General features: G+C 40.2%; 1 protein-coding gene across 1 annotated transcript in view; it reads right to left on the bottom strand.

Moving 5' to 3' along the window:
- Positions 1-3,652: 3,652 nt before the first annotated feature.
- The window catches only part of Kcng3 (potassium voltage-gated channel modifier subfamily G member 3), a gene marked incomplete at its 5' end in the record, with an annotated part of 38,535 nt that continues 19,645 nt past the window's right edge, over positions 3,653-22,542 (bottom strand). Inside the window, one exon of the mRNA XM_015479478.2 lies at positions 3,653-4,319. Within this exon, the coding sequence (XP_015334964.2) occupies positions 3,674-4,319 (646 nt within the window). The remainder of the gene's footprint in view (positions 4,320-22,542) is intronic.

Below are 22,542 nucleotides of genomic sequence, written 5' to 3'. Positions count from 1 at the left end.
AAATCCCATTTTAGAGAATACAAACCAAGTTACTTATAAGATCAAGTCATCGCTGGGTGCAATGGTACATGCCTATAATCCCAGCAATTCAGGAGGCTGAAGCAGGAGGAGCACAAGTTTGAGGCCAACCTTAGAATGGAGCAAGACCCTGTCTCAAAATAAAAAATAAAAAGGGCTGTGAAGTAACTCAGCAATAGAGCTCCCCTGTGCTTGATTCCAAGTACAATATAGGCCTCCCCCACCCCCATAAAAAAAAAAAAAAAGAACAAGTCTGTATGCTCACTTGTGGTAAAATCAAAATAAAGATTTGGGCCTCCTCCTTTTTCTTTAGCTATTCTAATTTAGGATAATATCTGACTTACTAGCACTGATGTAAATCCTAATGAAAAAAATCCTGACATGAAGACTGAATTATGAGAAATATCTAAAAGTACAAGTAAGAAAGATATGCTACTTAATCGTTTTTTAAAAGCAGTAAAATTCAGGGCTGGGTGTAGCTTATTGGTATAGTACTTGCCTAGCATGAATGAGGTGCTGGGTTTGATTCCCCAGCACTGCAAAAATAAGCAAAAACAAAACCTAAAGCAGTCACATTCAGGAAAAGTTACAAGAAAAGGCCTCTGCTCCTGAAAACGTTATAACATCCATGAAAACAAATTCTGAGCCAGGTATGGTGGTGCATACCTGTAACCCCTGCAATTTGAAAAGCTGAGGCATGAGGATCACCAGTTTGAGGCCAGCCTCAGCAATTTCGCAAGACCCTCAGGAACACAGCAAGACCCTGCCTCAAAATTTAAAAAATAAAATAAAAATAAAATGGACTGAGGATGTAGCTCAGTGGTAAAGCACCCCTGGGTTCAATCCCCAGTTTTAAAAAAAAGACCCTCCTTCATAAATGGGCAGTGGAACTGCCATCAGTATTTAGCCCACATGCTTCTTTCTGGAAAGCAGCCCTGTGTAAAGTCTGACATCATCAACAAGAGAGTTTTGACTTGTTACTTAAGGGCAACTTGAAGCCTGTGTGTGAACAGTGTTCATGTGTGTGTGCCTATGTGTGGCTATACACATATGTGTACGGGCATATACGTATCCTTCTCTTTTCAGGCCAGAAGTTTCTACCCCTACATCAGTTGAAAATTTGTGTCCCAGTCTGGACACTGAGGGAAAATGCAGGTGTGTGCAAGAAAGAGGGTCCTAGCCCTCAAGAAAGTTATTTATTTGGGGGAGATAATGCATATTCACATGAAAAGTTCCCAGTACCAGTAAATGGAAGGTGATCATATTTTTATTAGTAATATGAAGGTGCTATGATTTGCATATTATTTGTTTGAATCACAACATCTTAGTCCAAACTGGTAAAAATAAATTTAAAAATCCATGCCACATATTTCAATTATGTTAAAATATGAATAGGGCTGGGGTTATAGCTCAGTGGTTGAGCACTTGCCTAGCACACGTGAGGACCTGGGTTTGATCCTCAGCACCATATAAAATTAGATAAATAAAATAAAGATATTGTGTCCATCTACAACTAAAAAAATTTAAAAATACAATGAATATGCAATAAATAACAGAATGTACTAAGTATGAAAAAAAGCAACATATAAATAAGGGGGGGAAGTAGAGAGAATGGTGGAATGAGGTTTTTTTCCCCCAGTACTGGGGGTTGAACCCAGGTCCTTGCACACGCTGGGCAAGCTCTCTCTACCACTTAGCTACATCCCCAGCCCTGGAGTGAGATTTTGAATGGCCTAAATATCAGCTAAACTCAGGTAAGAAAATTGGAGGGGGGGGGGACAGCTTTGCTATCATTACATTAACAATGACAATGAAAAAGAAACGTGGTTCCTCAAGGCTTTGTCAGAACCTACCAGGTGTCAAAACCCCAGCTAATTGCAGTAGCAGCACACGTGAAATTCCTGTGGCTGAGGCAGGACTGCAGGTTCAGGGCCAGCCCCAACAACTCAATGAAACACTGTCTCAAAATAAAAAATAATAATAATTTAAAAAAAAAAAAAAACATAGTAGCTCAGGGGTAGAGGGCTCCTAGGTTCAGTTTCCAGTACACAAAAATAAACAAAACTGCAGGGCTAGGTTTTGGTTTTGGAGATCCAGGTTTTAGCTGCAGCTCCCTCTCTTGCCCTGGGTTTCTACCCATAATAGTCAAAAGTCTGAATGAGCTGATGGCTAATGTTGCTTTAATGACCATTCCTGGTAAGCGCCCCCTCCCTCCTTTTTTTATAAATACACTTAGGTTCTCTGTTCTATCTACCATTTCCCAATCTTTCTCTCCTCCACTCCCAATAATTATAATGTGCACAATAAATTATTCATAAATCTATGACTTTTAATTTTTTGTTTCTAAATGACTTCTTTTTATCAACTGGTTGAAAAGGCAAAATTCTAGCTCATATTGTTAAAATTTAGCACTAAATGATCACCTTGCACATTATCTAGTACTAAAATTCTAGTCAGATTAATATGGTATATTACTCAATAGTCTTACAAAAAAGAGTTTTACCGTAACTGATTTACAATGGTGAAGATCAGGTCAAATAATTATGTATTCATTGCTTCTAGCTAGCTTAAAACTGACTTAGCTACTCAGCAACTAAGAGTACAGTAATGTTCCTTTTTTAATGATAATCTAGTGACAACACATAAGTATGACTTTGGTATCAAAAGGCTACATAAATATACTTTCATCTGGTGAGTCTCATTAAACTCATGAGGTCTGGGGGGAAAGTTAAGAGAAGAAGATGACAAATATGGGTTATAATATTGATAATATCAACTATTTCTATTTATCATTTTTATGATGGGAATATTCTTGTTTGGACATCTGAATGTTAGAACAATTATCACCTAGTAACAGCAATGAATTCTAATATTATCCAACAAAACGCTAAACAATACAAGCTCTCTTCATTCTTAAATACTTTCTTGAAGTCATTTCAGTAAAGAGATAAAGAAACCCAAAATAGAAAAGGGCGAACATACTCAAGCTTCCATGAAGCGATACGATAAGGTAAATAATAGGCATAAAAATAAAGCAGAGGATAGATAAATATGGAAAAGGTTCTCAAATAATATTCACACTTGTATCCAGCTCCATTATACAGCTTAAATTTTGGCCAAAATTTTAAAGTATTTGTTAAACAGTTCCTGCATGTGACATATGTTTCCAGGATACTTCTGACATTGATACAAGAAATTATAAAACATTTAGAAATGAAAATGTTAGTCTCAAAAAATAACACTACAAGTTCCAAGCTTCTTCAGAATTCGTTAAGATGGAGAAACATTTGAAAAATAGTACCTTTCTGTTTCAAAGTGTCCAAATAATGTACTTAAAACACACACACACACACACACACACACAAAACAGAACTATGTAATTGTTCAAGGCAAGGAAGAGACAAATCGAAACCAAATAAATTCCTAAAGTTTGCTCTAGGATCATTGCTCTTCCTTTGCAGCCTCAATCCTATTTACTCCGTAATAAGTAAACTGTTTCATCCCTTCAGCTGGGAAGGATAATTTTTATCCTACCAAGATGATGCCAATGCCCCTGCAGTGCTCACCCAGCAAGAAACACATAAATATGAAGCAGCGTCAACTCTTTACACTTGGTTATCAAACCAAGTGTCTGCAAGAATTGATTTGCAATGCATTAATTCAGGAACTCGGCAGAGAGGCTCCTACTATATCTAGCTGATCTAAACTTGAGCTCATGATAACACTGCACAAAGCTATGATAGATGAAAGTGATAGGTAATGCCAACAGAACAATCCCACTGACAACACAAACTCCTCCAAGAATTCTTCCAGGCACTGTGATAGGATACATATCTCCATAGCCAACTGTAGTCATAGAGATAATCACCCACCAGCAGGCAGCGGGGATGCTGGCAAAGTCCTTGTTGGATGTTTCCAGGTCCAACCCATGTTCAAGAAGCTGAGAAAGTGCACTAAAGATTGCCATGGCAACACAAATGAAGACAAGTAACATAACCATCTCTCGGTAACATCGCTTGAGAGTCAAACCAAGTGTCTGAAGACCAATGAAGTGACGGGCCAGCTTAATCACCCAAAAAATCCTCATCATTCTGAGCACCCTCAAGGTGACTCCAGCCCTTTGCAGCTGAGAGTTCTCCCCTGTAAATACTGTCATTAGCACGGAGATGTAATATGGCGTGATTGCCAGTAAGTCAATGATGTTCAGGGGTCTCTTGACAAACTCACACTTGTTTCTGGAGACGATGAACCTCACGATGCACTCTGCAGTGAACCACCCTATGCAGATAGCTTCAATTATCCTGTCGAGAGAACAAAGGAAGAATTGATCATTTTATTTTTAAGCATTTTAATAGCTCTTGGATTTCTTCAGATAGTACTACACTGACATACTAATTCAGTTACTTTTCCAGAAAACATGAAGAACAGACAGCATTACCAACATCATCAGACCCACCAGGACGTAACAGAAGGACAAACAGCACAGTTCTCATGAAAACTGAACTTGATAAAGTTCTTATTTATATTAATGTTATATGTAAATACAGCATTTAAATGATGGCTTTTTACTTGCCTTTAATACCTAAAAACCTCTCGTTTCGTGGTTTGAAATTAAACTGAGCTGGCCACAGCGTAAAATGTCACTTACTCTCTGGGGACAGCAGTTCTTAACTGCGGTATCAGTTATGAGGCAGGTCAGAATGGTGTTGTTCCTACCCACAGTGGACATGCTCGCTGTCTTTTGATTATTTCTCTCTTGATAGATTAGAGCAAGTTCAAGATCATGTCCTAAAATGCCCCTCTTCCTCTCCCTCCAATAGTCTTATGCGTGCCCAAGTACCCTCAGCAGGGGAGTGTCTGCCCACAGTGCTCAGCTCAGCTCAGTAGGAAAGGGCTGAGGACTCCCACACTGGGGCAAACCACCATCAGGAATTCCCCAAAGACCACAACTACTTTTTTTTTTTCCTAAATTATTTTTATGTAGCATACGTTTTAAAAATATAAGTCCACATTTTGCCTAGAGCCATATTTACCAACCTTTCCACATCACTGCACACATTGAAAATAATTAATATTTACACAGCCTACTGGAGCCAAAGGGTAGAATTCTTTAAGCAGAAACCACCATCCTGAGGGCTTTGGCCACCCTGGTCCTGACCCTGTATGCTCTAAGCCTGAGGAAATCAAATCTCAGCCTGCCAGTTAGGAAGCTCTGGCATGAAGAAAGAGGTAATTCAGGAGCAATTGTAAATTAATTAAAAATTTTTAATTGAAAATTAAATTATTACTAGCATATCATCATTCATTTTTTACACATAATTCTTTCTTACCTAGACTTAAACATCAGAAGTCCAATGAAAAGAGAGAGAGAGCAAAAAAAAAAAAAAAAATCAGAGTAAGTAGAATAAGTCTAGGTATGGCAATACACTGAAAAGAATTACTCTAGTGCATTCTACAGAACCCAGACTGTACTGGACGTTACTCATGGAAATGAGCAAACACAACTAACCAGGTTTCCTTATCGCAGGGCTTTGCAGTGCCATAAAACTTAACTTCGTTTATTTATTAACTTTTCCTTGTTTTTTGCACAGATATTCACATTCATATTCACATTATCGGTTTCTTTTCTTAAGAATTCTTCCAGGGACTGGGGTTGTAGCTCAGTGGTAGAGCACTTGCCTAGCATGTGCAAGATACTGGATTTGATCCTCAGCACCATGTGAAAATAAATAAACAATCAAATAAATGAAATAAAGGTACTGTGTCCATCTACAGTGTAAAAAAAAATACTTCCAGCATTATAATAAAATTGAGTGTGGAGGGTGGGGGGGATTGTTTCACTTAAGTATTGAATAAAGAGTTTCCTCATTTCTTAAATATGATAACAGTATTCTATTGAATGTTTGTGTTGTGATTTATTTAACAGGCTCACTTGATAAACAGTTATGTAGTTTTTTTTTTTAAGAGAGAGAGAGAGAGAATTTTTTTAATATTTATTTTTTAGTTCTCGGCGGACACAACATCTTTGTTGGTATGTGGTGCTGAGGATCGAACCCGGGCCGCACGCATGCCAGGTGAGCACACTACCGCTTGAGCCACATCCCCAGCCCCAGTTATATAGTTTTTAATCTATATCATTTCATACATAAATTCCAGACTTTGAATAATGTACTAGGTGGAAGGAGATAATTTTGATAGATCTTGCCAAACTACCCCCACAGATGTTATATACTAAACTGCCCTCCTACCCACAAGACAGGTCAGACTTTATTTCCCACAACCTCACCAATGGAAAGTATTATTGAATTTGGTGATCTCTGCCACTCTTACAGATGAAAAATGCTATTGTATGTACCAAAGTAAATTAGTTCACTGTTGTTGTTATTAAAAAAAAAATACCCACAAGCTTGGCAGTTTAAAACAACAGAAATTTACTTTCTTACAGAAGCTGGAGTCTAGAAATACAAAATCAGTATCACTGGACTGAAATCAAGATGGCAGCTACGCCATATCTTCTTTGGAAGTTCTGGGAATTCACTCTTTACCCCTTCCAGCTTCTGGTGGCTGCAGGCATTCCTTGGCTTGGAACCACATCACAACACTCTTTGTCACCATGGTCCCACTCTCCCCTCCTCTTCTTCTCTGTCACATCTCCGCCACCTCCTCCTTTTAAGGATACAAACTATGATGGCACTAGTTACCTACCAGGATAATCCAGGATAACCCCAACTTCTGAAGATTAATCACATCTCTATATAATTCCTTTAGCCAAGGAGAAGTTGTGCTCCATTTGTGTCCCATGTGTCAAAATGCATTCTACAATCAAGTATAAATAATTAGAACAAATTTTAAAATAAAATAAAATTTTAAAAAATTCCTTTTGCCATATAAAGTAACACTCACCAGTTCCAGGGAATTAGGTCCTTCTTATCTTTTTGGGGGTGAGGGACAGCTAACCATACAAAGTAACCAGGAGGATGCTTGCCACAGCCCAGATCATCTAACATCCTTTCTGGTAATGACGTCACAGCTGGCCCCACAATTCCTCTATCATGTTTATTGTGTGCTGCTCTGCTCATGGACTCTGTGGTTGGCAGTAGCTTCCCTGTCCTCACCAGGCTAACAAGAAAGGTCATTGCCACAATGGCCTTCATGAATATGGACACTTAGAAAACTGGGAGAGTCATAAAACTTGGTAGACCTAAAAAACGGGAAGCTACAATTTTCCAAATTACAGTTTTAACAAGTGTTAATACCTTGCCTCACTTCTCCTGGTAAAGCTCGAATATTCCACGTATTACCCATGTTTCTAAATCCCTTGCAACCCAGTATGGTCATATGACCAGTTCTGACCAATGGGCAGTGAGCAAAATGACTTAGCATTTCTGGGCAGATGCATAGAAGAGTGGGTGTGAGTTCTTTGTCTTGCCATGGCAACCTGGAAGGCACTTATGCTAAATGGCTGGCTGTAAGATGATGGGGTTCCTATCAGCCAAAGTCCATGAGTGACTGTGCAGAACAGAGCAAAGACACTTTCCACCCAATCCAGATTGGACACAATATGTGAGCAAAAGGTAAATCTTTGTTGTGTTAAGCCACGGGGACTCCTAAATTGCTTGCTACTCTAGGTGATAAACTGGTAACTACAGGGAGTAGAAAATTGTGTGCTCAGAAGGGACCACAGAAGCACACTTTACTGCAAGAAGACCATTCCCAATCTGCAAATCTAAAGTCTAAAATGTTGCAAAATCCAAAACTTTTTGAGCATTGACATGACACTATAAGTGAAAGATTCCACACTTGATGTCATGAAGCAGTCAAGAAACAGGCACACTACAAATACTGTATAAAATAACCTTCGGGTTATGTGCATAAGATGTATATGAAACATAAATGAATTGTTTTTTTCAGGTCTTGGATCCCATTCCCAAGAGATCTTATTATGTGTGTACAAATATTCCAAAAACTAAAATCTGAAATACTTCTGGCCCAAAGCATTTCAGATAAATAGTCAATAATAATAATAATAATAGCTGTCTTAGGCTAGCTTGTGATAAAATGTACCAGCTCTCTGGCTAACATACTCTTCTCTAGCCAACATGAGCAAGGAGGGGCACTGGCCTTGATGTCAAGAGGCCCTGTGTTCTTTCCCCTCTAATGGATGAGCTTTACCCATCAAGTGGCATAGTTGTGTGGGTCCTACCAGCTCTAAAATCCTAAGATTCTATTAATTACATAAGAGTAAAATTTTTTAATTGTACCAAAAATACCAGAACGCTTTCTAATTATTTCCACCAGCAGTCAAAGTTGTTCAGATTAAAAAGGAAGAAATTCAAATGATGTGGAATAATCTCTCAGAAAGGAAATTTCAAAGAAGCACATCCTTAATGAAGTCCTAGGTGTTCCTCCTGCCCATCCCTCAAGTCAGATGCAATGTCTTCAGAATTCACACCAAAGGGATGAATCAGTGAGAAACCCCAGGCATCGCTTCCACCTAGGATTATGCCAAGGCAGTCTCCAAAAACAAACACCACTCAGCCTGCCAAACTCCCCATGTTTCCAAATGGCTCTCTTGCCAGTGCCACCAACGACTGCTGAAAGTGAGTACTGTTTACTGAGCACTGCAGAAACAATGGGGTACTCCTGAAGGTTACTTCTACAGAACACCAACAGGAAAAAAGAACTGAAGAACATAACAAGGAACACCATATTCCTTGGAAGTGCAGTCTGCTTGCTTTTGCAGTCCAAACATACAGAAGTTCCTGAATGCATGACTAATAAAAATGTTGACAATTGGGACTGGGAGTATAGCTCAGTTGGTAGAGTGCTTGTCTTGTAAGCCCAAGGCCCCGGGTTCAATCCCCAGCACCGAAAAAAGAAAAAAAATGTTGACAACTTACTGCAACCTCTCAGTTGGGCACTAGGCGAAGCACTTTACAAACATCATTACACTGAATCCTTTTCAAGAATTCTCTGAGCCAGGTACAATGGCACACCACCTGTAATCCCAGCAACTTGGGAGACAAAGGCAGGAGGATCTCAAGTTTAAGGCCAGCCTCAGCAACTTAGTGAGACCCTGTCCCAGAATAAAAAAATAAGAAGGGACTGGGGATGTAGCTCAGTGGTAAAGCATCCTTGGGTTCAATCTGCAATGCCAAAAATAATTAATAATAATAATAATTTGTGAAGTGTGCATTCCCCTAATATCTCCATGCTACAGATAACAAAACTGAGACTGACAGGTTAACCATCTTTTTCTGGCACAACTAAGAAACTGCGATGACACAGGTAATGAAACCCAGATCTACAGGCCTTGAAAACTATAGGGAACATCTGAAAATATTAATAGTTTTCATAGTGGTGTCCATTTATACTGATTGTAATGGTAAATTGTATCTGTCAATCTCTGGGTCTCCAGGGTTGATGTTAGAACAGCATTTTTCAGAACACAGATTCTTAACTCATTAGTGGATCAAAAACTTCTTTTTCAAAAATAGAAAGGGAAAATACTAGAAAAGCTTACAGGTAGAATACTTGCCTAGCATGTGTGAGGCCCTGGGTTTGATCCCCAGTACTGCAAAAAAAGAAAAGATCAGGGCACATGAAAGTACAGTCTTATGAAAGCTTCACTTCAGTTAAGTGTAACTGTGTTCTAGTTCATTACCATGGTTTGAGTGTCCCCTCCAGATATTCATGTTGAAATTTAATTGACTTTCAACAGAACTCAGAAGTGACAACTTTAAGAGGTGATCAGGAGATGAGGGCTCTGATATCACGAATGGATCAATGTGGCTCAATCCACTGAGAAAGCGGGTTAATTATCATGGAAGGGAGCTCCTTGAAATAGGGATAAATTCACTGGGCACATCTGCAATCCCAGCGACTTGGGAGGCTGAGGCAGGAGGATTCCAAGTTCAAGGCTAGCCTCAGGACATTAATGAGTCATCCCTGGTTCAATCCTCAGTAGCAAAAAAAAGGGGGGGGGTGATAAATTCAACTTAATTTGGGTTGAGGTTGTAGCTCAGTAGCACAGCACTTGCCTAGCATGTGCAAGACCCTAGATTCAATTCCCAGCACTGGAGGGTGGGGAAGGAATCATCCCAGTTTTCTGCCTCTCACTTGTTCACTGGCCCTTCTGCCATGCCATGACACAGCATTAAGGTTGTGCCAGCTGCTGGGCTATTCCCCTGGACTTCCCACACTCAGAATCCATGAGCCAAGTAAATTGTTTATAAATTACCCATCTGGTATTCTAGTATTGCAGCAGAAAATGGACCAAGACAGATATGATACAAAAAGTGTCCCTTTCTGCAGGTCCTGGAGGACCTCAACATTGCTTGCAATCATTGGCCATTACTAATTGCTGGCTGATCCCTCAAGACATAAGACATTTCTGGGAATGACTCAGGTTTATAAACAGGCTACAGTAAGGAGCAAATGCTTTCAGATTAACCAGTATCAGTCTCCATGCTCTCGTACTACCTCCAAAAGAGGAGGCTAGGACACAAAAGGCCATTAACTATGCAGCATAAGGTAAAGATCAGGGTCCTCTGGGTTCTCTTTTCATCTTCTACCCCCAACATTTTATTATGAAAACTTTCAAAGAGAATAGATTCATTAATATTTTAAATATACTGCACTTGCTTATCACCAATTGTTCTCTTTATCTGTCCATTAATCTCCTTTTTACGCAGTTCAAAATAAATTGCAGACATCAGTGCTCTTTCCTCTAAAACTTCAGAGAGCATGTCATTAACTGGAGTTCAATAGTTTAGGTTTTTTTTCTCTTGATGTAAATTTTATATACAATAAAATGTACAAACCTTAAGTGTACATTTACAGAGTTTCGACAATACATAACCTGTGCCCCAAACATTTATCAAAATATAGAACATTCACATCACCCAGAAAATTCTCTGCCTGATTCATCTTTAGATGTCCTATCCTTGCTTCCCAAATCCATCAAACACTTAGCTTAGCAAGTATGCAGCAGATGTTTGCCCAGTACCTCGTAAATGACTTCAACAGAATACAAAGGCCTAGGATGTGGGCCACAGCACAGCCATGGTGGGACTGTAAAATGGTACATCCATTATGCAAAATGGCACAGAAGCTTCCAAAAGATTAAAAATAGATATATCATATGATCTAGCAATCTCACTTCTGGGTATATAAACAATTGAAAAGCAGGGCCTTGAAGGAACATTTGTCTACCCATATACATAACAGAATATTTACAATAGCCCAGATGTGGAAGCAACCCGAATGTCTATTGATGGATGAATGAATAAAGAAAATGTAATATAAACAAACAATGAAATATTATTTGGCCTTTCAAAGTTAGGGTACCTCTGGTGGCGTCCACCCACAATCCCAGTGGCTCTGGAAGCCAAGGCAGGAGGATCACAATTTCAAGGCCAGCGTCAGAAACTTAGCAAGGCCCTCAGTGAGATCCTGGGTCAAAATTAAAAAATAAAAAGGGCTAGGGATGTGGCTCGGGGCAGAGCACCCCTGGTTTCAATCCCTAGTACCACCAGAGGGCAGGGAAAGGGCAGTGATGGGATTCAAATCCACATCCTCAAGGCGATGAGACTAGAGCCTCAATCTGCCACTTCAGACTGCTCAACCACATACCCACTAGATCAAGGACAAAAAATGGTGCTGATTTTGCCATTAATTATTCTATCTTTACCTCAAAAAAGAAAAAAAAAAAAGGGGTAAGGTGATTATTCTTGTCTTTAACCCCAAGCAGAATCTGATAAAATTCCATATTATGAGGACAACTAAGAAAATGATTATAGGGGTTGGGAATGTGGCTCAGCAAAGCATTTGCCAAGCATGTATAAGTTCCTGGATATGATTCCCAGCACATAAAAGAAGAAATTATAGAAATAGATAAAAGGTAAATATTTTTACTGAGTAACTGACTTTAAAAAACTAAAAGTAGCTGTGTGTGGTGATGCATACCTGTAATCTCAGCTACTTGGGAGGCTGAGGCAGGAGGATCAAGTTTGAGGACAGCCCAGGCAATTTAGTGAGAACCATTACCCTGTCTCTAAATAAAAATTTCTCTTTTCCTTCCTTCCTTTTTTTTTTTTTTTTTGTTACTGAGGAGTGAACCCAGGGACACTAAACACTGAGCAGCATATCCCCAGCCCTTTCTTCTTTTTTTGAGATAGAATTTCACTAAGTTGCAGAAGCTAGTCTTGAACTTGAGATCCTCCTGTGTCAGCCTCCTGTGTCAACTGTTAGGAGCATGTGCCACCACTCCTGGCTTCTAAGTAAAATTTTAAAAGGTCTGGGCCATAGCTCAGTGGTAGAGTGTGTGCCTAGTGGGCACATGGCCCTGCATTCAGTCACCAACACTGCCAAGAAGAGATACATAAACCTTAAATTACAATAGAATTCAACCTAATCATGATCACACTGTAAAGGGCCGGGGGGCGGGGGGGGGGTTGGTGCTTAGAACATTGCCTGGCACATAAGTGCTCATTAAAGTGTTGCTGTCATTATTATTATTACTACAATTATTATCATAGCATTACTACAATTATTATCACTATCCCTGAGCTCATAAGAGTCATCCTTACACAAAGAAGATTAAGTTCAATGCCTTTCTGAGCACAAAGAGAAGGTGCCATGGTTTAATCATTTGTCCCCTCAAAACCTCATGTTGAAATTTTATTGCTATTATGATGGCACTGATGTAAGACGTAAGAGCTCTAAGAGGTGTTTAGGCCAAGAGGGCTCCACCCTCACAGATGGGCTAATGCCAAGTTGCAGGACTGGGTTTGTTATTAGAGGAGTGGATTCACCCCCCTGAGAGTCTCTCCCCTTCTCTTTCCTCTCATTCATGTGACGCTTCTACCATGGGATGTGGCAGCAAGAACGTGCCTACCAGATACTGGTCCCTCAATCTCTGACTTCCCAGCCTCCAGAACCATTAGCCAATAGATTTCTGTTCATTATAAATTACCCAATCTGCTGGGTACAGTGGCACATGCCTGTAATCCCAACAGCTCCGTAGGCGAAGGCAGGAAGATCGCCAGTTCAAAGCCAGCCTCAGCAATGGCTGGGTAGCAACTCAGTGAGACCCTGTCTCTAAATAAAATACAAAAAAGTGCTGGGGATGTGGTTCGGTGGTTGAGTGCTCCTGATTTAATCCCCAGTACCCCAAATAAATAAATAAATAAATATCCTAATCTGTGGCATTCTGCTATAGCCACAGGAAATGGACTAAGACAGAAAGTGAGAATGAATATTCCATCTTTTCATTCTTTCTTCTTTCAAGAATTCTGCATATACTCTTACATTTCCAACTGCAGCACAAATTGTTGAAACCACTTACAAGAGCAACCAGCAGAATCTATCAAGCTTCATACTATTCAGGAGCCCAACCATATACTCTAGAAATTTATCCTACATATGCACCCATATATTAACAAGAACATGTATGACAAGATCCATGATAATACCCAATGATAAAAACATATAAATGTCTGTCTATAGGAAATTGATTATACAAGATTGATTATATAAATGTATTTCTCAAAGGTATTTTGGGTTGAATCATACAAAATTGTCAGTTAAAGTTTAGCATTTTGGAGGGTGGTGTCCAAGTCTCTGGATGCCACCCCAGTAGCAATAGTCATATTCTCTCTTCTATTTACCATTGCAACCAATAAAGGCTGCTCTCACAATTTTTAAAAACTCAACTATTTTATATGATTCAATCTTACATTATGAAAAGGAACGTGGTACATCACTGTGCTTTGGTGTGGAACATTCTTCAAGATGCATGGTTAGCAAGGTGCAAAACAGTACATATAGTATCCATAATTGTGTGCATACAGTGTGCTAAAATTGTGTGTGTACACATGAGAGATATTCAAGAAACTGTCAACACCAGCTGCCTCCAGGGAGGGAACCTCAAGCCTGATGCTAGATGGAAACTCACTTTTTAAAATTTATTCCTTTTTGTGCTGTTAAATGCTTTACCATGCACACATATTACTGTTCCAATTTAAAAAACACTTTTAAAGAAAGAGTAAAAACCCTGCCCAACCAGAAGAGCAATCATCATGATCGAGTTACCAGCAGCTTGAAATCAACCTGTACAACCCCAGGATTACCACAAAAGGAAAAGCCAACCACAGCCCTACCCCGAGCTTTCAGACTTAAATGTACCTGGTGTTTCCAATCACATTTCTAATAGGCAAGTACACTGTAATAATACGTAGTGTAATAAAAATTCTCAACAAACTGCACATCAACATCCACCATATTTCCTGAAGTCTCTCTGATGTCCTTATAAGAGTTTTCTCCATGACAATCAATTACATAAGGAAAAGGTAGGATCTTTTTTAAACATGATTTTTTTCTTGCGTACCTTAAAGGGGGAAAAAAAGAGAACTCTATCATTTATCTATTTATCTTCCAGTCTCTACTGATGAGAATAAAGAAAAACACATATTGAGCACTTAGTCGAATGCTAGCTTTCTCTAAACTTGTATGTATTAATTCATTTCATTCTCACAACACTGTATGTGACAGGTTTTGCTATTACTCCCTCCTATAAATGAGGCAAAGAGAAGTAATATGCTCATGTACCACAGCTAATGAAGGGGAGAGTAATATGTACTCATTGATGACTATGTCATACATAAACTCCCATCTGGGATGTATTTTCTTTTTTTTGTGGGGGAGGTTTATGAGGGATTGAACTCAGGAGCACTCAACCACTGAGCCACATTCCCAGCCATTATTTGTATTTTTTTTTTTTTTAAGAATCAGGATCTCACTGAGTTGCTTAGCACCTCGCCATTGCTGAGGCTGGCTTTGAACTGGTGATCCTCCTGCCTCAGCCTCCAGAGCTGCTGGGATTACAAGCATGGGCCACCGCCCAGCTTGTAGGCATTTTCTTGTAGCCATAGCCAATGCGTGCTTACTCTTTTTGGTTCCTCGCTTTACATTATTTTGTTTACTCATTCCTGCTGCGTTAGTCAACTTTCAGTCACTGTAACAAATACCTGGTAACTGATGGAGAAAAAGGTTTCTTTTGTCTCAAAGTTTAGAGGTTTCCGCTTGTGGCTGGTGTGCCTTGTTTTGGGGGGGGCTTCAGCAAGGCAGCACACCATGGTGAGAAGCTCATGGCCAGGAGTTGAAAAAAACAGAGAGAGGAAGGGTTGCAGTCCCATTATCCCCTTCCAGGCCCAGCCCCAATGACCTGAAGATGTGCCACCAGGCCACACCTCTTAGGGATCCAACACTTTAACCCGTGGGCCTGTGGGAGACATTTCAGATCCAAACTACCCCCCTGTGTTTGGGTGGCCATTTCTTTAGGGTGCTATGGCAGGGTGAGGCTAATGGTGAGCAGAAAAGCATCCGTTGGCTGCGGCGAACTGGGCTGTTCTCCCGGAGCTTTTAAGGGGCTGCTGCGACTCTGCCGCCTCTCTTCTCCCTTTAACCGCCTCCAATGGGTTGCCCTTGTTTTTTTCACTCTCCTTTTAAACAACAGGAACATGCTGCTGTCTCCCTCCTCCAAGAATCCTGCCCAGTTTCCCCCATTGTTTTTTCTGTCCTCTGTTTTAGCCACACAAGCACCAAATCCACATTCTCTTTTACTGGTAAACAGGGACCAGGGACCCTCTATAAAGAACGACCAAGTTCTTGATTGCACATCTAAAGGCCACAAACACCTGGCCTAAGGTGTCCAAGGTCTGTGAAGACCAGGCCCACCTATCCTGCATAGATCTTCACCAAGATCAGAATGTGTCTGTGAAAAAATTACAGGCAATTAATACAAATAACCCTTTTCTTCTCTGACTCCTTGTAGTATAACCAAATCCATTTTCTGCCCAAATATATGTCAAGTGCACAGTGATTCAGCCTGAGGTAGCATCTTGCTTGAAACTCTGTGTGGCTAGGATGTCTTAGCAGAGACCCGAAAACCTCAGAAAGCAGCATTTTTTGTTTGCTTGCTACTCCCCAGCCCTATTATTTTTTTAAATTTTGAAACGGGGTCTTGCTAAGTTGCCGAGGCTGGCCTCAAACTTGTGATCCTCCATATGAAAAATTGTGCTCTATATGTGTAATAAGAATTGTAATGCATTCCGCTGTCATATATAAAAAAGAAAGAAAGAAAAACAACTTGTGATTCTCCTACTTTAGCCTCCCAAGTTGCTGAGATTCCAAGCATGAGCCACCATGCTTGGCAAGAAGTGGTTTTGATACAGTCAATCGTCAACATAATAGGCTTTTTTATTTTTCAAGAAACTTCTGAGGTGGAGAATAAAGACTATTCAACATACAAAGGAGACAAGCAAGTACAATGGCACATGACTGTAATTCCAGCTATTTGGGAGGCTGAAGCAGAAGGATTTCAAGTTTGAGTGCAGCCTAGTTAATTTAGTGAGAACCTGTCTCAAACTACAAAGGGTTGAGGATACAGCTCTGTGGTAGAGCACCCCTGGGTTCAATCCCTAGTACCCAGGAAGAAAAAAACTTTTAGGTGTATATTATTACTACCCTTCAAGGCCCACAAGTTTGTCATCACCAATGTATTATCCCTACTATACAGATGAAGTCATAGGCTAGTGGCTCGTCAGTGGCATAGTCGGGGTACTGGGACTGCAGCAAAGACATATCTGTTGGGGGAGAGACTGAAAGGAAGCGGTCTAGTTAGGGAACTTCAAAATACTCAAAAACCAAAATAAAAGCCAAAAACCAAGCGATGCTAGTGGAAAACAAGAGGAGGGGCTGATATCAAGAAAAGCAGGGAGCACTGTGTCTCAAGATGCTCAGGAAACAGCCCCACTTGGATCACAGTGAGATGTGCAGTGGGAAGAGCGGGAGACTGGGAAAGGCAGCTGGGTGTGGACCTGGAAGCTTGCCAGCAAAGGGTTTTGAAGGTCAAGTTGCAGCTCTAAAAGCAAAGGGAGCCCATTGATGATTTGGAAATGGTGATTCATTCACTCAGTATGCATTTCCACATGTGGCTATCCATACCAGACCTGCATGTGGGAGGAGGCCACATATGCTGGGGGAATATACACGGGGCAGCAGTTTATGGGATGGCTGGAGGGTGCAGTGAGTCAGGAGGTCATGACAGATGTCAGAGAAATGGAACCCAAACTGGCAGGAGATAATGGTAACGGAATGAAATGAAATAAAGTGATGGGAGAGAGAAGCCAGAGGACTTCAACAAGACTCTGCAACTGGCTGGCTCTGGGGGTGCACAGTCTTGGCTGGGAGCATGTGAGCACAACCCAGCCCGATGGCACAGGCAGACAGTCAGCCACTACTGTACCTCCCACAGACAGGCCCCGAGGGTCAGAAGGAGCCAGGCAGAGCTTCTCTAAATGAAAAGACAAGTGAAGAAAACAAAAACCACCCAAAAAAGTCTTATTTCAAGAGAAGGCCACTCTGACAATTCTCTTGATTTTCTTAACAGATAGAAAGACAGAAATCACCTTTTAGGAGCTAAATTACCTAAAGAATTTCATCCATCTAGAATCAATTAGAATGCATTGGTGTTCATGCTCATTCCCTCTAACAGAAGCCTGGGGTTGTTTGCCTTAGTCCTAGAAGGCTCTGCGTGCCTCAGGCTTGGTCAGGAGTGTTGTCTCTTTCTGACTGACCCAGATATCGGGGATGTGTCTCTTCACAGAGTTAAGGATTGAGTTTGCAGAAGACTACCATGGTCTAGGTAGGCATGTGGATAGGGAGACACAAAATCTTTGGGGGGTTTTTTGGTTTTGGTTTTGGTACCACGGATTAAACTCAGGGGCACTTAACCACTGAACCACATCCCCAGCCCTTTTTTATATTTTATTTTGAGACAGGGTTTCACTGAGTTGCTTAGGGCCTCCCTAAGTTTCTGAAGCGGGCTTTGAACTCACAATCCTCCTGCCTCAGCCTCCAACACCTCTGGGATTACAGGCATGCACCACCCTGCCTGGCTGAAACCTATGGTTCTGATTCTCATTAAACAACTTCCTAGAGGTGAGAAAAAAGAAACCCAGAGCCACCAGCACCTGGTCTCCCAGGCCCTGGTCCCCCATTCCAGGTGGCCCCCTTCACCCTACATGTGCAGCAACCTTACTGCTTCTTCACACCACCCCAATATGCCCCGACTGACCTGAAAAATGTTACAAGAAACTCAATCCTGTCCTGAAACTTCATTTGTTGCCACTCCATACATCACTAACAGATGGTTCTACACCATTTCCATTTAACTGGCAATTCATAAGAGAATTATGAGACTAGAAGGGATATTGAGAGCCATCCCCCTCTTAAAACTAGATCATCTTATAAAAATTGATATCAAGCCAGGGGTAGTGATGCACACCTGTAATCTTAGGTACTCCAGAGACTGAGGCAGGAGGATCAGAACTTCAACATTAGCCTGGACAACTAAGTGAGACCCTGTCTGAAGATAAAAAGAGGCTGGAGGCCGGGTGCAGCGGCGCACTCCTGTAATCCCAGTGGCTTGAGAAGCTGAGGCAGAAGGATGGCAAGTTTGAGGCCTGCCTCAACAATTTAGGGAGACCCTCAGAACTTATTGAGATCCTTTCTCAAGATAAAAAAATAAAAAGGGTTGGAGACGTAGTTCAGTAGTAAAGCACCCCTGAGTTCAATTCCCCTACCAAAAAAGAAAAAAACAAAAACTGAGAATTTTAAAAGGATATCATTAACAATAGCAACAAAAGTTATAAGGTCCCTAAATGTAAGTCTAACAAAAGATAAAGACAAATTTTTAAAAGAAAATCATGCTGAGAGTTATTAAAGAACACTGGAGTAAATAGAATTATATACTATGCTCATGGATAGTAAGACTAATGTAAACACGCCAACTGTCTCAAATTAATCCAGAGTCTTAATGCAAAAATATTTAACATATTACAATCAAAATTCCCAAGAAGGGTTTTCATGGAAATTGATAAGCTGATTATATTATTATACTAATTAAGACAGTATGGTATTGATGCTCAAATAAAAGGAGCAGTTAGAAATGAAGAGTAAGGAGCCAGTATGTTTACAGTATGATTTTCTTTTAAAAATCTGTCTATATCTTTTGTTAGATTTACACTTAAGTACTTTATAACTTTTGTCACTATGTCAATAATATCCTTTTAAACAGGATTTACATACTCACAGAAACTAGATATATGGCAGATGAAGCTCCCCCAGATTAGTGTGATTCATATTGGACTATTCTGTAGTGCTGAGGAAACTGTTAGGCATGGAGAGGGGAAAAAAACCTTTAAACCCCTCACTGAATAAATAATTAAGATCAAACTTGAAAAGTAAAAGCTAACTCAAATTTTTATAAATATATTCCCTTCCTTTCTTTCTTTTCTTCCCCAGTACTGGGAATTGAACTCAGGACTTTGAGCATGCCAGACAAGTGCTCTTCCACTGAGCTCCATCCCCAGCCTTTTAAAATTTTATTTTGAATCAGATCTTTACAATCTTGGAGACATGGGTTATTTCTTTAAATTAAAAATCACATCAGCCATAAAGGAAGATAAGGATAAGTGTGTCTATGTTAAAATCCACAGAGGCTAGTGGTGTAATAATAGAGCACATGCTCAATAATGCACAGACACCAAAAAATAAGTAAATAACTAAATAACCCCAATTTCTATACACTAAGCATCATAAACAAAGTGAAAAGTCCACCCACAATTGGGAAAAAAGGATATTTCAATACAAATAACTTTCAAATCAGTATAAAGGGTGGATAAACAACTAATAAGAAAAATGTTCCCAGGCACTGTGGAGCACATGGGTAATCCACCAAACTCGGTGCCCCTCGCAGGAGAATCCTAAGGATGAGGCCAGTCTGAGCAACTTGGTGAGACCCTGTCTCAAAATGAAAAATAAAAAAGGATACAGAATCAGCTCAGTGGTAGAGCATCCCTGAGTTCAAACCCCAGTACTGAAGAAAGGAAGAGGATGGGATAGAAAAAGAAGAGAAAAATGGACAAAAACTATGAACACAGTTCACAAAAAGGAAATCCAGCCAAGCACAGTGGGAAATGCTTGTAATTTCAGCAACTCAGAAGGCTGAGACAAGAGGATCACAAGTTTGAGGCTAGCCTCAACAACTTAGTGAGACCCTGTCTAAAAACAGAACAAAACAATACTCTGGGCACAGTGGGGCACACTTGTAATCCCAGCAACCTGGGAGGCTAAGGTAGAAGAATGGCAAGTTCAAGATCAGCCTCAGCAATTTAGTGAGGCCCTCAGCAATTTAGTGAAACCCTGTCACAAAATAAAACAGAAAAAGGGGCTGGGGTTTAGTTCAGTGGTAAAAGCACCCCAGAGTTCTATCCCTAGTACCAAAAAAAAAAAAAAAAAAAAAGGATATCCGTATGGCAAAAAAGATATATGAAAAGATGCTCAACTTCACTACTAAGCAGGAAAATGCAAATTATACTTACAATGAGGTATCACTCCCACCAGATAAGCTAAAATTAAAGAGACTGATAATATCTAGTGCAGAGAGGACATGATGCAGTTGAAACTCTCATACATTGCTGGTGGGAATTTAAAATGGTACAATCACTTTGGAAGACCATATGAGTATAGTAGACCCTGGAATCTGTGAGTTCCACATCCATGGATTCAATCAACTGTACATCAAAATTATTCATAAAACAAAACATTGTATCTATCCTGACCCTACAGACTTTTTTCTTTATCATCATTCCCTAAGCAATAGAGTATAACATCTATTTACATAGCATTTACATTGTATTAGGTATTACATAATTAATCTAGAGATGATTTAAAAGATACAAAAGAATATGCATAGGTTAAATGCAAATACCACACCATTTTATATAAGGTGCTTGAGCATCCACAAATTTTGATATATACTGAGGTCCTGGAACCAATCCCCATAATACCCAAGGCTGATGATATTTTAAAAATTAAGTGGGTATGTTGGTGCATACTTATAATCCCAGCTACTTAGGAAGACCCTGTCTCAAAATAAAAAATTTTTAAAATGGTGGGTTTGTAGCTCAGAAGTAAAGGACCCCTGAGGTTCAATCTCCAGTACCCATCCCCCTCGACACCAAAAAAAAAATATACACCTTGTGACACACACCTAAGACCACTTTCTTGGGAGGCTGAGGCAGGAGCATACCAGCCTCAGTCCAGGCCAAGCCAACCTATGCAACTTAATGAGATCCTGTCTCAAAATAAAATAAAAAAGGGATGGGGATGTAGCTCAGTGATAGGATGTTTGCCTAGCAATTGCAAGGCTCTGGGCTCAATCCCCAGTACTGGAAAACAAATTGAACATGTACCTACCTATGATCCAACAATTCTACTCCTAAGTGTTTATCTAAGGGTAGGTGGTGCAGTGGAATATGTCCACAAAAACACTTGTACATAAATGCTCATAGCTCATAGCAGTTTATTCATAACTAAAAATAAGAAGCTCTTCAAATGTCCATCGATTAACAAATGATAAACTGGTAGTACATTATACAATGGAATACCATTAGAAGGAATAAACTTACATAAAAAACTTATGATTGCCATACAATCCAGCAATTCCATTACTAGTTGTCTAACCAACACAAATGAAAATGTATTCACACAAAAAAAACTGGACATGAGCAGGGTAGAGTGGCATACACCTTGTAATGCCAGAAACAGGGAAGGCTGAGATAGAAGAATCCCAAGTTCAAAGCCAGCTTCAGCAATTTAGTGAGGGTCTAAGCAACTGAGAAAAGCCCTATCTCAAAAGGAAAAATAAAAAGGGCTGGGGATGTGACTCAGTGGCTAAGTATCCCTGGGTTCAAGCCTTAATAAAAAAAAATTGAATATGAATGTTCCTAACAGTCAAAATAGTCAAAAAATAAAAATGAATCAAATGATAAATGGATAAACAAAATATGGTATAATTATACAATAATTATTCAATCATAAAAGGAATAAAATACAACATAGTTGAATTTTTAAAGTATCATGTTAAGTGAAAAAAGCCAGAGATAAAAGGCTCCACATTGTATAACTGCATTCATATGAAACCTCCGGACTAAGCAAATCCAGAGAGGCAGAAAATAGATAAACGGCTGTCAGGGGATGGAGGGAGGGAAGGGAAAGGAAAATGACTGCTAAGAGGATCTCATGAGTCCACGAGTCTGAGACCAGCCTGGATAATACAGCAAGAAGCCTTCTCCAAAAAGCTAAAAATAGGAGGGGATCCAACATGGCGGCGAGTGGGGAGGCAGCGCTTTCAGTACCTCCGCAACAACGGGGTCAGAGAGACGCATGGATACGCTTAGATTCGACCTGCTGAGAAACTCCTAGCAAAATTCCACTAAAGAGAGACCGGCCGGGAATTGGTAGGATTTTTGGAGGTGACAGTTTGCACTAGACGAGTGAATCTCCGCCACGCAGCGCAGAGGTCCAGACCCGCCAGCCACTGCCCGCGCGACTTGGCGACTGTCGGCTGCCTGCACGCGGCCCCCGCGTCAGGGCGGATAGCCTCCGAGGCGCAGC

This window comes from Marmota marmota, unplaced genomic scaffold, assembly GCF_001458135.2.
Source record: "Marmota marmota marmota unplaced genomic scaffold, marMar, whole genome shotgun sequence".
NCBI lineage: Eukaryota > Metazoa > Chordata > Mammalia > Rodentia > Sciuridae > Marmota > Marmota marmota.
This window is presented reverse-complemented; position numbering and strand designations above follow the sequence as displayed.